The sequence below is a fragment of the Sus scrofa genome, chromosome 9 (genome assembly GCF_000003025.6).
Source record: "Sus scrofa isolate TJ Tabasco breed Duroc chromosome 9, Sscrofa11.1, whole genome shotgun sequence".
In the NCBI taxonomy this organism is placed as follows: domain Eukaryota; kingdom Metazoa; phylum Chordata; class Mammalia; order Artiodactyla; family Suidae; genus Sus; species Sus scrofa.
Genome location: NC_010451.4, coordinates 125279283 through 125294975, shown reverse-complemented (window position 1 = coordinate 125294975; position 15693 = coordinate 125279283). Strand labels below are relative to the sequence as shown.

The window sequence follows — 15693 nt, the reverse complement described above, 5'->3', positions numbered from 1 at the left end:
TTTGGTGTCATATCAAAAGAATCTTTGCCAAGATCAGTGTCAGGGAGCTCTTCCCCTGTGTTCTCTTGCAGAGGTTTTATGGTTTGGGGTTTTACATTTAAGTCCTTTTCGAGTTAATTTTTCAAGTGATCTAATACAAGGGTCCAATTTCATTCCTTCCCACGTGAATGCTATTGAGTTTTCCCAATACCACTTATTGAAGGGAATATCTTTTCCCCATTGAATGTTTGTGGTTTCCTTGTCAAATATTAGTTGTCATATACACATGGGTTTCTTTCTGGGCTCTAAATTCTGCTCCATTGGTCTATGTGTCTGTTTTTATGCCAGCAATGACTACTGCCAGTAATTATAGATTTGTAATATAGTTTGAAATCAGGAAGTCAGATGCCTTCAGCTTTGTTCTTTTTCAAGATTGCTTTGGTTCTTCAGAGTCTTTTGTGTTTCCATTGTGACTTCTAGGATTTGTTTCTTCTCTTTCTGTAAAAAACACCGTTGGAGTCTTGACAGGGATTGCATTGAATCTATAGACAGCTTTGAGTAGTATGGACATTTTAAGAGTATAAATTCTTTTAATCCACAGAGATTTATAGTTTGATTTATTTGTCCTCTTCAATTTATTTCCTTGATGTCTTTTACTTCCTTGGTTAAATTTATTTCTAAGTTTTTTTATTGTTTTTGTTGCTACTGTACATTGTATTAATCTTTATTTCTTTTTCAGATAGTTTTTGGTTATTGTATAAAAAGGCAACTGATTTTTTTTTATATTGATTTCGTATCTTGCAACTTCACTGAATGAATTCATTTATTAGTTAATCCAGTGGATAATAGAGTGTTGCAAAGACTGTGGAATCTACTCCTGCACCATGCTTTGTGTATAGACTAATTGAATCTGTACTACATCTCACATATATGCGGTGCTATTTTCATACTTTATACATTCATATATGATTAATAAAATACACATTCTCTTAATATGTTTTAGGAACCCGCCAAGATCAGAGGAAATTCCATTTTCTTTGCCAGGCCATAATTAATTATCAGGCTCTTTTGTAAATTAGTAAGGAGAACATTCAGAAAACTAAAATATACCCAGGAACACCAGCAACTGACCATCAATCCCATCTCATCCCAGAGAAAAGACAATGTCTAAAAGTTCCTGTGGCCTGTGCAGGATGCTCCAAGAGACTCCTTGCACTTAATGGCCAAGGCCAGAGCAGATTGTGCCATTATGCACTTTTGGTAGTTACCAAAAATGTGTCCTCATGGATCCTAGTCAGATTCATTTCCACTGAGCCACGTCAGGAACTCCTTATCTTTTTTTTAAGATTCAAAAAAGTATCCTCATTCTAAAAAGTATCAGGAACCATTGTTTTAGATAATAAAAATGAAGACATATATGTTCTTAATATGTTTTTATGTGTTTCAATAGAGTTTTATCTCTAAATATTTAACCATGTAAACTCTAAATTGCTAAATTCGAAAAATTGTATGTTTTTTCTTTTTCTTTTTTATGGTTGCACCTGTGGCATATGGAAGTTCCCAGTCTAGGAGTTGAATCAGAGCTGCAGCTGCTGGCCTATGCCACAGACATGGCAACACCGTATCTGAGCCACATCTGTGACCTATACCTCTGCTCCCAGCCAGGGCTCGAGTTCTTAACCCTGAGCCACAACGGGAACTCCTGAAACCTTTCTAATAGTCCCTCCAGCAACATGTCTACTCCATAAGTGACTGTGCTTCCACTGTGGCTGGCATACATACCTGTCAGGATACCTCTAACAGATGTTCTCTTTTTTTCCATTTAGACTAAAATATTGCTTTTAAAAAATTTTATTGAAGTATGGTAGAGTTACCATTTTGTGATAATTTCTGCTGTAATGACAGATTTTTAACTTGCAGCTTCCCCTACAAGGCTGTGAGCCCTTGGGAGTGATGACAGTTCCTGAAGGAGCACCGAGGAGAAGGAAATGTCTGTAGGCCATTAAATATCAAAGTATGCATGTTACCCTGCTGGATAGCACTGGGAACTGTATCTAGTCACTGACAATGGAGCGTGATAATGTGAGAAAAGGAGTGTTTATGTGTATGTGTGATTGGGACACCTTGCTGTATAGTAGCAAATTGACAGAACATTAAACCAGCTATAATGGAGAAATAAAAATTATTAAATAAAAAAATAAAAGCATGCACATTAGCAAAGAGGTTAGGGCAGGAGATGGAGATAGGAAGGCTGCAATCACTCTGAGAGAACTTGAAGAGCTAGAAGTATAGCACGCATGAGGGGGCTCGAACACAAGCAGGATCAGAGGAGCCCAAGGGGGAGAGATTATGTAACAAATCCAGGAAGGTTTGAACTAAAGCTAGCTGGCTGAATCTTCCAATGCGGAGGTCACTGGGGGCTTTGCCAGAATAACTTCAGTAAAAACGTAGGAAACCACCTGTGTTGTAGCGGGAGAGATGGGAGGTGAAGATGTAGAGAAAGCAAGTGTAGACACCCCCCCCCCAAAGGGGCTTGGCTAAGCTGGGGATGGGGGAAGATTTCTAGAAAGAAAGCCCAGATTTTTTTTTTTTTCTTTAAGGAGAGGAGAGGACTGGCTTTGCTTCAGAGAAAGGGCTGGTGGAGAGGGACCCATTAGAGATTCCCTCCAGTAAAGATAAAAGGAGAAAAGCCCTGCACTAGAAGGGAGGGGATGGGATCAGAGGCCCTGTTGTGAATGGACACCTCCAAGTAAGGATGCACTGGTAGGGGTACTAGTGAGAGACAGGATGGGAGGGAGTTCTGGAAAGGAGGTGTTATTCTCCCGAGGAAGTGGGGAGGCGGAAGGAAAGCGAGGAAGCCTTCTAATAGTTGCAGGAACGATGGATACAACTAGTAAAAAGACTGTGGGACAGGACCGAGGGCAAGCTGGGGTTGGAAGTCATGAACGTGCAGAGGTATGTATGAATCCACCCTGCACACAGATCAGAGTCTACACAATTCCACAAAGAAGGAAGTCCAGATTTCATTAGGAGAGATTTCCTTCCTTGTGTTCAAGCGTAAATATCCTGTGACAGTGTACGCTACCAATTTCATTTTACCTGCTGTGTTCTTATGTCATCCCTTCTTTCTACCGTATACCTCTCCGTCAACATAGAATGCCTGTCCCTCCTTCTGTTACTCTTTGTCAGTTTGGGTCTTTAAGGAAAAAGAAAACCATCTAAGCAAATCTCCTCTTTAACACACACCCTGTTGGGCAGTTCAGGACCCCAGGTTGGCAGGTAGAAGACCTGCCCCTCAAGAGGTTTCCTTTAATCTCAAGGCTCTAAAATTCTCCACGTCTTCCAACTTGATATTATTGGGGGATCTCCCGAGTCAAGAATGAATGTAAAGGGCACTTAAATGTGTAAGGAAATGCAAACATCCGCCTTTGTGGAAGTTAAAAAAATGTTTAAAAATGGTAATGAATCATCGGGTGACTTTCCGTTTTAGACCTCTACCCGTTTAGTCAATAGGTGCATTATGGAAAACTGGATACATTGCATCACCGTGAAGGATTTCAGACTGGGTTTGCAAAAGCAGAATACATTTTCTTGGAGTTGCACCGTTATGTACACACAATCGCGCGCGCGCGCAAACACACACACACACACACACACACACACACGTTCACACGCCCATTGGCAGATACGGCCACACCTCACGGCTCTGGGAGAAGCCACAGACCTCAGCGGTACAAGCTGAGCCTGCACTAGAGGAACTTTCCGCGGGACTCGGGACAAACAGCCTCACAGACACGCCTGTCTGCAAGCCGAGCCCCAGGCGAGCGGCGGCGGCGGCGGCGGCAGGTACTCGGGCCCCCGCGGTGTGGCGTCGGCGGCGTCGGCGGCAGCGGCGGCGGCGGCGGCGGCGGGAGGGTCCGGGGCTGCAGTGGTCTGGCCAGTGCGCGCGCGCCGGCCGCCTCGCCTCCACCTCCAGCCGCCGGCCTCCGGCATCGGCGGCGGGTCGTCCCGGCGCCCGCCACGGCCGTGAACATGGCCGCGCGCCCCGCCGCCCCCCTGGCCTGGGCGCTGCTGCTCGTCTCCTGGGCTCTGCTCCGTGGCGGCTGCAGGGCGCGCTTCGCCGCGGAGGCGGACCCGGAGGACGACGAAGAGGAGGCAGTGGTTTTCCCGGAGTCGTCCCTACAGCGACCCACGGTGCTGGTGGCCATCCTCGCGCGCAACGCTGCGCACTCGCTGCCGCACTTCCTCGGCTGCCTGGAGCGGCTGGATTACCCCAAGAGCCGGATGGCCATCTGGTGAGCGGGCCGCGCCGAGCAGGGAAGGGGGCGGCACCCCGAGCGCCCGAAGTGCGGCCGCGGGGCGAGGGGACCGCTTGGGACACATGAGAGACGTGGTGGCACACCCCTTGCCGCGGGCGCCGGTCCTGGGCGGCTCCGCGGTCGGGTTGGGGAAGGACGCGCGCGTCTGTGAGCGCACCCGGTGCTCATGCGGATAAAGCCGCCCGACCCGAGCTCCCGTGGGGACAGTGTGGATCGGGGTGACCTTGTCCCTCTCCACGACAGGGCTGGGGAGACCCCGCAAGAGTGCTAGCTTCTCCTTTCTGCTCGCCAAGACTCCTCTTTCCTCACCTCAGCCCCCTCGCCCCGAAGCGAGGGGCTAAAGCACGGGGGTCGCCACCTACTCCAGGAGCGAGACCTGGAACATACCTGCGACTGGCTAGCGAGGCTCCGGGGTGGCTGGGATGGTGGAGCGCGCCGCCCCGGCTTCCCAGTGCCGGGCTCCTGCTCAGACCTCAGAGGCTGGAAAAGTGGGCCCTGCTTCTCCCGGGGTGTGGAGAGGAAGGGGAGACGTGACCAGGGCTCAGAGTTCGAGGCTCGCTGGGGCCCGCAGTGTCTTCCTAACCACACCGCCACTGTGGATGCTGTCTCTTCTGAGCGCTGTCCCGCCTGTGCATCCTCCTGGGGTGCCTTTCCAGCTGCAGGTGCAAACGGCGCCAGGGTGCCCTGGGGTACTGGGTCCTAGGGATCAAGCCGCCTCAGGAAGGCAAACAGCTAAGTTTTGTTGCCCTAGGATGGAGCACAGGGCCTGGTTCCTGTACTTGCCGCAGGGAGGGCCAGGGCATCAGTGGGGTTGGCTGCCCACCTCAACTTTAGAAACTGGTCCAGTCCCTCACCTTTATAAAAGCCAGCATCTGCGGGTGAGAAATTGGTGGCCAGGTGAGCTGCTAAGGGACTTGTGGAGAAGGAGGTGGACGCTGGCTGGGAGATGGGCAGCCAAGTACATGGATGAGAGGCCTCTGGTCCCCTGAGAACAGCAGAGCCCAGGTGACTCCAGAACAAGTTCTAGCCTGTGTTGAAGAAGGGAGCTGTCCACAGATGAGACATCCTCAAAGGCACAGTTGGGCAGAAAGGGAGAAGGAAGAATAAAGCAGGAGCTGGAACTGGCCGCCTAACGCTACCTGGTGGGAGAGGTGCAGAGGTGAGAAAGCAAACATGGGATATAGTGCAGCACTGTGCTATACACTGCTGCACTATATACCCCGCTTTACGTGACCACCGCCACGCGAAGGGCATGCTATGTGGAAAGTGGGAACGGAGGTGCAGCCAGGTTTAAAACCAGAAGGAAGGACTTTTTTTTTTTAACTGTTTCAATACCGAAAGAAAATTTCCTAAATGTCAGTTCTTAGATGCTTTTTTCAAAAGAGATGTTTTACAGGATGGTCTTGGCCCTTATGCATTGTCTGGTTTTAAAGAACATCACGTTACTATAGGAGGTTAGTGAAGGGGACGCAGGTTTTGCTACGCCGACCTCATCCATTTCATTGTATGGTTAACTTTTGAAAGCGATACGATGATCCTTACTTTACAAAGAAAATGAGACTTGGATCAGTTCAGTCACTCAGAGTCTCAGAATTAGTAAGTGGTGAAACTGGAATTTGAAGCCAGGTTTGTTTCTAAAGACCACTCAAAAAAGGCAATGGTGGGAACATAATATAAGCGAAATGAATGTAAACCTATAGGCGGCGAATCGGGAGATTTGAGTTATTTGTCACTAGCTTGATATGTGGCTTGGGACCAGTTACTTGGGATCCATAGATGTCGGGTTTCCTTATCAGTAAAATAAGGGGATTAGAATCAGTGATTTCGAAAATTCTTTCCAGCTCTTGAATTCCATAGATTGTATGATATGATCAGAGTCACCCAGCAATGATTATACATCCTGAGTTCCCTGGATATTCCAGATTCTATGGACGCTAGTGTTCTCTCTCTCTCTCTCTCTCTCTTTTTTTTTTATTTAGCTTTTTATGGCCTCACCCTCAGCCTATGTAAGTTCCCAGGCTAGGGGTCAAATCGAAGCTATAGCTGTCGGCCTACGCCACAGCCACAGCAACATGGGATCCGAGCCGTGTCTGTGACCTACACCACAGCTCACAGCAATGCCAGATCCCTAACCCACTGAGCGAGGCCAGGAATCGAACCTGCATCCCATGGATCCTAGTCGGGATGGTTAACCGCTGAGCCACGAAGGGAGCTCCCTGGTGTTCTCTTTAGAGGGGTAGTATTCCAATTCTGCATGGACCTTAGGGATCTGTTTTCCCTTTCCCATGTTCATGGTCCTATACCTTTATGGCCTGTGTTGGGAAGTTGAGGAAGAAACCAAAAGCATGAGTGAAGCCTTGGGCAACCCCTTCATTAGCTACTAAAGATTCTTCTTTGAGTTCTGGCTTAGAAATTTTATATAACTTATTAGTAATAATAATAAAATGCCAGTTTTTAAATAGTCCTTTACAGTTTTTCAAAGAACTTGCATCAGTTGTGGTATCTCATTTGATCCTTACTACCATCCTGTAAAGAAAGAAAATTAGGTCCACTTCATAGAAGATACTGTATCTAAAGTAACTGACATATCGAAGATTGTATTTACTTATTAGTTTCATAAATATCTAATGGTAAGAGCTCATAATTCTTTTAAGCACTTTGCATTCATTTTCTGGTTTCATCCTCACAATAATCCTATCAGGTGTGTTATTATTATTATACCCTTTTACAGACGGGAAAACCGAGGCACAGAGAACTTGTGCAAGTATATGCTTCTAATGACTTTCTTTTGTGCGAACTAAGCACTATGCCAGGTTTGGGGTGGAAAAAGTTGAATAGACGGGGCTTTTCACAGACAAATTATGTTGGGTTTTTCTATTGTTTTTTTTTTATTTCTATTTTTAATTTTTTTGTCTTTTTCTTTTTAGGGCTGCACCCTCGGCATATGGAGGTTCCCAGGCTAGGGGTCGAATTGGAGCTACAGCTGCTGGTCTACACCACAGCCACAGCAATGCTGGATCCAAGCCGCTTCTGCAACCTACACCACAGCTCACGGCAACAGTGGATCCATAACCCACTGAGTAAGGCCAAGGAGTGAACCCGCGTCCTCATGGATACTAGTTGGGTTTGTTAACCATTGGGCCACAACAGGAACTCCTGTTGTTTTTTAAACTGGGCAATGCGAGGTAATCTGAGTGGCATTTATAGGGTCTAGGGGAGTGCCAACTTCCAAATCATATCGGGGCTCTTGTGTAGCCATAGACAGCTTCTTGAGAAGAGTTGACAGTTTGAATTCAGTTTTGGGGGACAAATAGGAATCCACTAAAACCGGGAAGAAAGGAGGATTCCAAAAAGAGGGAACAGCAAGGCTAATAAAAAGTCATTGACCAGAGTTTCCTGCCAGGGGAGATAGAGTGGGTGACAGGTTTGCAGATTGCTCCTCTCCAGACTCATTGCATTGTACCGTCAGCGCTGTCGACTTCAAGACTGGCACTAGGGCAGTATTTGACTGGGAAAGTTTTGGGATATAACCCTCCAGGAGGAGGTGGTACCTCAGTTTAGGATGCTGCTGCTTTGAGGGGCTTCTGCCAATTCCTTACCTCCTGTCTCTCAGTCCTAGGCTCCCCACTCAACATTCTACGATGCCAAACTGACCGACTCCAATGCCAGTACATACTGATGTCAAAAATAGCGTCAAAAATGGCTGTGAGCTACCTAGAACTTTACAAAACAGAACCATGTTGAGCGCAAAATCTGGGCTGCCAGCTTCCATTTGATCTTATTTTAGTAACTGTGCAAACTCACTCTTCTCAATCATCTGCTTACCTCTGACAATGGCTGGAGGAGCATCTAATGAGACTTCTTTCCTGGAGTTCCCATCGTGGCTCAGCGGTTAACGAAACTGACTAGTATCCATGAGGACGCAAGTTCAATCCCTGGCCTTGCCCAATGGGTTGAGGATCCGGCGTTGCCGTGAGCTGTGATGTAAGTCACAGATGCCACTCAGATCCTGCATTGCTGTGGTGTAGGCCTGTGGCTACAGCTCCGATTGGACCCCTAGCCTGGGAGCCTCCATGTGCCGCAGGTTCAGCCCTAAAAAAGACAAAAGAGACAGAGAGAGACAGAGAGAGAGACAGAGAGACTTCTTTCCTGTATAAGGAATTGAGAGCCTGGTTCAAGGATCACATTTAGATTTCCCAGTGGTGTAATTTTTCTTTCTTTCTTTCTTTCTTCCTTCCTTCCTTCCTTCCTTCCTTCCTTCCTTCCTTCCTTCCTTCCTTCCTTCCTTCCTTCCTTTCTTTCTTTCTTTCTTTCTTTCTTTCTTTCTTTCTTTCTTTCTTTCTTTCATCTTTCTTTCTTTCTTTCATACCCTGAACTACAGTTCTGGACCAATTTATACCAACAGGTTGACCTGAAAACTTTTTCAGAGGATGAGTGCAGTTGTCTTAGTTAGCATCACATTTACTTGGATTCAACTGAATTAAGGAAAGTTTATATTTTAGAAATACTTTGTACCAGCAAAGTATTTACCTATTTACCTACTTGATCTCAAACCCCCACCAACCTGTTTTTCTGCAAATATCACAACTCTGTGATAAGAAACTGAGATATTTCTTGTGTTCTAATTAAAACCTGCACTGGAGGGAGTTCCCTGATGGCCTAGTGGTTAAGGATTCGGCCATGTCACTGCTGTGGCTCAGGTTTGCTCTCAGGCCCAGGAGCTTCCACATGCCCCAGGTGTGGCCAAAAAAACAAAAACAAACCCTGCACTGGGTTAGCAAGGGATCCCTGCTGTGCTAAACTACCAGATGAAGAGAACCGTTTGGCATTGTGACATGTGGCCATGCATTTCAGCGTGTTCTCTTTAATTCGGTGGAGCCATGAGCAGTGGCTTAGCAGTAGAGGGAAGGCTGACCTCGTCCCCTTTCCCAAACCTATGATTAAGGGGGGCAGTGCCAAGTAACGTGATGATGAAGAATGGGCACAAGGAAAAACATTTGACCCAAAAGTTACATTAAGGAGAGCCTGCTGTTCTTTGTGGGAAGACAGTTGGGATGCACAGAGTCTGTGCCATCACAAGGCCGTAACTGTTGTGTAATTACAGACCAATCTGGGCATTTCGTTTGGTGGAGTTTTGAAAAGTAATACGTATGCTAAATTGGAAACCACCGTATGGCTTTTAAATAAAGAGATTTTCTATTCACGTGAACATTAACAATGGTGAACTACTACTTGTTGTGGATAAATCTTGGATTTAGTTCCACGTTTTAATGCCCAACCACTAGCATTTTGGTAAATGTTTTTAACTTGATACACTCATGCAAGTGTGTTTGTAAAATATTCTAAAATACTAACAATATTACTTTTCACCAATGGTGAGAATGATGTCACATTTTATCATTACAATCTTGACATTAAGTGTTTATGTTATCCCTATGGACAGAAGTTTCAGCTCAGGGCTGAAAACATACTCTAGTCCCCTTTTCTCCTTTAGTCTGCCTTCCTTACCCCATACTTTTCCTTATATTTCCCAGCCTGGTAGTTTAGTACTGAGGGGAGGGTACCAAGCTTAGAATCAGACAGACTAGGGCTCAAATCTCCTGTGTGGTCATGGGCACATCAGTGAATCTCTAAGCCCGCCTTCCTCATCTGGAGATGACTCATAGTAACACCTGCTTCAAAGGGGCATTATAACAAGCAAGTGAGATAATGTATTGCAACGTCTTTTTTAAAAAATACATTGTCTGACAGATCAATGAATCAATCAATCAATCTATCTATCTATCTGCCTACCTAGTATCTATCTGCTTTTTAGGGCCGCACCTGCGGCATATGGAGGTTTCCACACTAGGGGTTGAATTGGAGCTGCAGCTGCTGGCCTATGCCACAGCCACAACAAGGAGGATTCCGAGATGCATCTTCGACCTAGACCACAGCTTACCGCAATGTCAGATCCTTAACCCACTGAGCAAGGCCAGGGATCAAACCCACAACCTCATGAATACAGTCGAGTTTATAACCTGCTGAACCACAGTGGGAACTCCTATTTTCTTTTTTTTCTTTTTTTTTTAGCATAGCTTCTTTATCACCAAATTCTTCATTTAATTCATCTATTAGTTACATGGACTTATTTATGTATTTTTAACTTTTTGGCAAAGCAATATTTTTTAACATTTTAGGGCCACATCTGCAGCACATGGATGTTCCTGAGCCAGGAATTGAATCTGAGCCACAGCTGTGATCTATACAGCAACGCTGGATCCTTTAACCCATGGTGCTGGGCCAGGGATTGAACGTGTACCTCCACAGCGACCAGAGCCACCGCAGTTGTGTGTGTGTCTGTGTGTTTTTAGGGCCACACCCTTGGCATATGGAGGTTCCCAGGCTAGGGGTCCAGTCGGAGCTATAGCTGCCAGCCACAGCCACAGCCACAGCCACTCCAGATCCGAGCCGTGTCTGCACCTTACACTGTAGCTAATGGTAATGCTGGATTCTTAAGCCACTGAGCGAGGCCACATCCTCATGGGTTCATTAACCACTGATCCTCTACAGGAACTCTCTGCAGTCGGATTCTTAACCCTTTGTGGCATGGCGAGAACTCCTACAGTGTCTTTTACACAAATGCTACTAAATGGAATATAGTGCTATGTCGTCTACAGCTTTTCCTTTTGGTCTCATTTCTGTTACCTTTCTCATCCTAAAGATTTGTTAAAAAGAAAATATGTTCAAAAGAAGCTGTTTTCCCTCTTCCAGCAAAAAATTCTCAGCATAGTTCAGACTCACGTTTATGGAGCGTCTGTTCTAAACACTTTGGCGTGATCACTGATTTACTCCTGACCACGATCCGAGTGAGAGGTGTCACTACTGTCTTCACTTTACACAGAAGGGAACTGAGGCACAAAGAATTTAAATAACTCGCATGATGTCACAAGGCTAGTGTGGGGGAACCGGGATGTGACTCAGGCAGCTAATGTTACAGACTGAATACAGATGGTCTGTTGAAGATCAAGAAAGGACCAATTAATTCTAGTTTTTGCTTCTGTCGGTTGACCCAACTCAGGAAGATAAGAGGGACAGTGTTTCTTTCAAAGAAGAATGGCCCCTTCTGCTTGAACAACACAGGAGACTCAGTGGTTTCCTTCCGCTGTCTTGATAATTTTGTCACCAAGCGTAAGCACTTTCTAGTTACTAAATTCTGTTCTGTGTTGGTAGATGTCACAGGAGCAGAATGAGACTAAAGAGGTGATTTGTAAGTAAAGGGGCCGGTCATTTGCTACCATCTCAACTACAGAGGAACAGAAAGAACTGGATCAAGTATTGTTAGTGACAAATGAATAAAGTAACATTATTTATATGCGCCGTGACTGCAGCATTTTGGGTTCATATTGGTAAGACAGGGTCAGTTTTTCAGCCTTTTAAACTAGTGGTCTTGGGAGTTCCTGCTATGATGCAGTGAGTCAAGGATCCTGCATGGCCACAGCTAAGTCGTTGGTCTCAGTTGCAGCTCAGATTCAATCCCTGGCCAGGGAACCTCCATATGCCATGGGCGATGCGAAAACAGCGCAACTTCCTTGCAAAGAGTTGGAGAAAACTATCAATCCTTCCCCTACTGTAGATTTCAAAACAGGTTTGGACCTCAGAATTGTGTATTTTCTTTGTGTAAATACCGAAATCACCTATCCTCTTGTTCTGCTTTAGGCAAATTGCCGAGTTAGAATGGATGCCTAAGTCGTCCTGGATCTGTTTGATTAAGTGACTTCCATGAGTGGGGAAACCAAAGCACAGGGCAGTTCAGGGTTATTTTTCCCCCCAGTATATTATGTAACAAATCTGTGAGATAACAGATTTCTAGATTTTAAGCCCTGTAGGGTTATTTCAGTGTTGACTATTTTATAATGACTATCGCTCCTGGTTTAAAGGAGCATGCCAGTTATTCTACGCAGAGGTTGGTTTTATGCTTTGGTCTTCAGTTCCTTTCTCCGGGTGATTCCCCCTGCTGAGTCTCTTGGTGACCCAGGTCCATAAGCATGCTTCCTGTGGCCCTCTCCCTTGACTGTCTCTGGTGGTCCAAGGAGTGAACAAGGAAAGCTTTGTAACCAGAAAGGCTGTGGGCTGTACCTTGGTCCTTTTTCCAGCACTTAAGTGTTCTCATGGGTCCTATCACTGTGTGGCACTGTCTTTAAGTCTACCGCTCACTATAGTAGGCCCATTATGAGACTTCTATAGGAACTATAGTAGAACTATTATAAGGCACATTTCTGCACATTTCTTCACATAACAGAACAATTATTCAGTCGAGTTAAATGTTGAGAGAATATGATTAGCCTGCAGTCTGGTTTTAATTCTATTCCCCGGTTACCTTATTATGAAGAGTTTTCATTAGGTCTCTAAATCATAGATACTATTCATCAGGAATTACAAATTTTGTGTATTGTGTATGTCGTGACATTTTTGTGCTCAAAGGAGTGACTTGTTCATTTAATTGCATTTACGTTGTTAGTGTATCAAAAATTGCTATTTAAAAAAAAGTGAAATCTCTTGCATCCTGGTAGGTTTATTTATAGTCATATAATTATTTTAAGATTTTTCCTTCCTGACTTTTTCTTTTTTAAACTGAAAAAGTAATACTCTCCCATGATAGGCATTGAAAAAGTATGAATGGGAAATGATAAAAAGTTAATCTCCCTTCCTTTCCATGCCACCCACCAGGGGCAATCATAGTTAATGATTTCTTGTGTATTTTTCTAGAGACTTTTTTCTTTGTACCCAAGAGTGAGTGTTTGATATATCCTGTTCTGGACAAGTGTGATATCTTTAAGTCAATCTCTCCATCCCAGGTTCTTAAACTCTGCCAGCCAACCTGTACACATGCCCCGCCTGGCACAGTGAAAGCCGGCTTCACGCAACACCTGTTCCAGGTAGTGACTCGGAACCTCCCTCTGACACACCCACCCTCCTCTCTTGTTCTTGTGTCTCTGACGCCCAGAAATCTGGCCCTGATCCCATTAAAAAAATGTTTTATGAAGTGTAACATGCATCTAAAAAGTACATCTGTCATAAACGTATAACTGGGTAACTTTTCACCAACTAAAAACACCTGAGAAAGCAGCACCTACCTGCCCTGCCAGGCCTGCATTAGTGCACAGCAACAGTTGTTGGGCTGGGTAGCCCCACTGTCCCCTGGATCTTGTCCAGGCCCACCCTGGATGTACTTGCAATTGGCTCCCACGGTCTGACTCTTTGACTCCCAGGGTCCCTGTAGGCATTTGATGGTGACCCTTGCTTGCTGCTCAGGCTGCTTAGGAACCCTAGGACTCAAGTAGAAACTGCTTTCTAGAACCAGCAGACTCGGCAAGCTACTAGTGAGTGACCTAGTGGTAAAAGGATCAGGATTGTATCACTTTTCTCACTTACCATTCCTGTGGTTGGAAAGCTATGTGTTAACGTTCATAAAAGGTAAAAAAGCATCTCATTATATGTAGTAATTGAAAAGCCATGCAGAATACAGAGTGGTTGTAATTAGTTCACTGGAACTTAATGCCATCCAGAACCATGAAAATGCAGCATTTGTGGTGGGTGACATTAGCCAAGTCTCTTGTATGAATTAAACCTTAGATTTGGCTGGAGGACATTTCTTTTCCTTTCTAGGAGCACTGTACAGAAATCTTTCAGACTTGGGCTTCCAATGATAGCTTCCTGACATCCTGCCAGGGTTGAATTTATGATGTTATAACACATTGCATTTAATCGAGGCTGTAATTGTTATTATTTTAGTTGTTTGTCAAATTTAGCAAGCAGATGGAGGCTGTTCCTGGTTTAGCAGATGAGATTTTGTTCCTCTGCAAACATAATGCAAAACAATCCCTCTCTCCCCAGCAGTTTCTTTTTCCTTTTCTTTTTGTTATGGCCTCATCTGAGGCATATGAAGTTCCTGGGCTAGAGACTGAGACTGAGCTGCAACTACAACCTATGCCTTTTAACCCACTATGCCCAGTCAGGGATAGAGCCCGTGTCTCTGCATCAAGTCGAGCTGTTGCAGTCAGATTTTTAACGCACTTTGCCACAGAGGGAATTCCTCCACGGCATTTTCTGATTAATGTTTCAGGACCCCCTAGATGATGTTCATTTCAGGGACATAAACAATAGCGTAGGTATGGATCCTGATGGCAGAAGGCTGAGCGTGGGGCCAGGCCAGTGCCGAAGGAGCGTGCTCATGGGTACCTGGTTTAAGTGGTAAATTGGCTCTGTTTGAAGAATTCTTTACCTTTTAGGTTAGATCACTTCGAGGACTATTAAGAAACATATCAGGCTAGAGAGAGGATGTTCCTTAAATGGAACTTACCCTCTTGGCAGTTGTCATGATCTGCATCTCCCCCGTCCCCCGCCAATTCATGTGTTGAAACCCTAACTCCTAAAGAGGATGGTATTCGGAGATAGGGTCTTTGGGGGATGCTTAAGTCATGGGGTGAGGCTCTCCTGCGTGGGATTAGTGCCTTTATCAGAGAGGCTCCAGAGAGAGCCTTCCCCGCTTCTATCGCAAGAGTACACAGCAAGAAGTCTACAGCCTGGAAGAGGGCCTTCACCAGGCCTTGACCGTGCTGCCGTCCTGATCTCCTGACTTCTAGCTTCCAGAACTGAGAGAAATACATTTCTGCTGTTTGTAAGCTGCTCAGTCTGTAGTATTTTGTCACAGCAACCTGAATGGACTAAGATAGCTGTTAAGGAGTTCCCGTCGTGGCGCAGTGGTTAACGAATCCGACTAGGAACCATGAGGTTGCGGGTTCGGTCCCTGCCCTTGCTCAGTGGGTTAACGATCTGGCGTTGCCGTGAGCTGTGGTGTAGGTTGCGGACGCGGCTCGGATCCCGCGTTGCTGTGCTCTGGCGTAGGCCGGTGGCTACAGCTCCGATTCAACCCCTAGCCTAGGAACCTCCGTATGCCGCGGGAGCGGCCCAAGAAATAGCAACAACAACAACAACAACAACAACAACAAAAGACAAAAGAAGAAAAAAAAAAAAAAAAAAGATAGCTGTTAAGCCCAAGGAAACCATGAAGGTAGTCCAAAGTGGCTGTATTTTAGGCAATAAAGAAGTACTTTCCAGCCCATTTTCTCTCCAAAAGAGATTGTATACATTTTGAAGGTGGGCAGGGCAGGGAGCTACTACGTCAAGCCTTTTTTTTTTTTTTTTATTCTCACAGGGAGAGTGATGATTATGAGAAAGGGGAATGTATGGACATACGTTGATTGAATTGACATGTTCCCTAAAAGTCACGTTAAGTGAGAAATTTTGGCTCTTCAGGGTCTTGGGGAAAGGCAGGATTTTCTGGCAGTTCTAACAGAAGAACTTAAATTCCTGGGCTGTCTGTGAGAAGTATGGCTGTGGATGCTTGGGGCTG

General features: G+C 45.4%; 1 protein-coding gene across 1 annotated transcript in view; it reads left to right on the top strand.

The window, feature by feature from the left end:
* Nucleotides 3884-15693, top strand: part of COLGALT2 (collagen beta(1-O)galactosyltransferase 2) — a 141287-nt gene continuing 129477 nt past the window's right edge. The window contains exon 1 of the mRNA XM_003482738.4: nt 3884-4274. Coding sequence (XP_003482786.2) covers nt 4012-4274 — 263 coding nt within the window. The 5' untranslated portion in view covers nt 3884-4011. The remainder of the gene's footprint in view (nt 4275-15693) is intronic.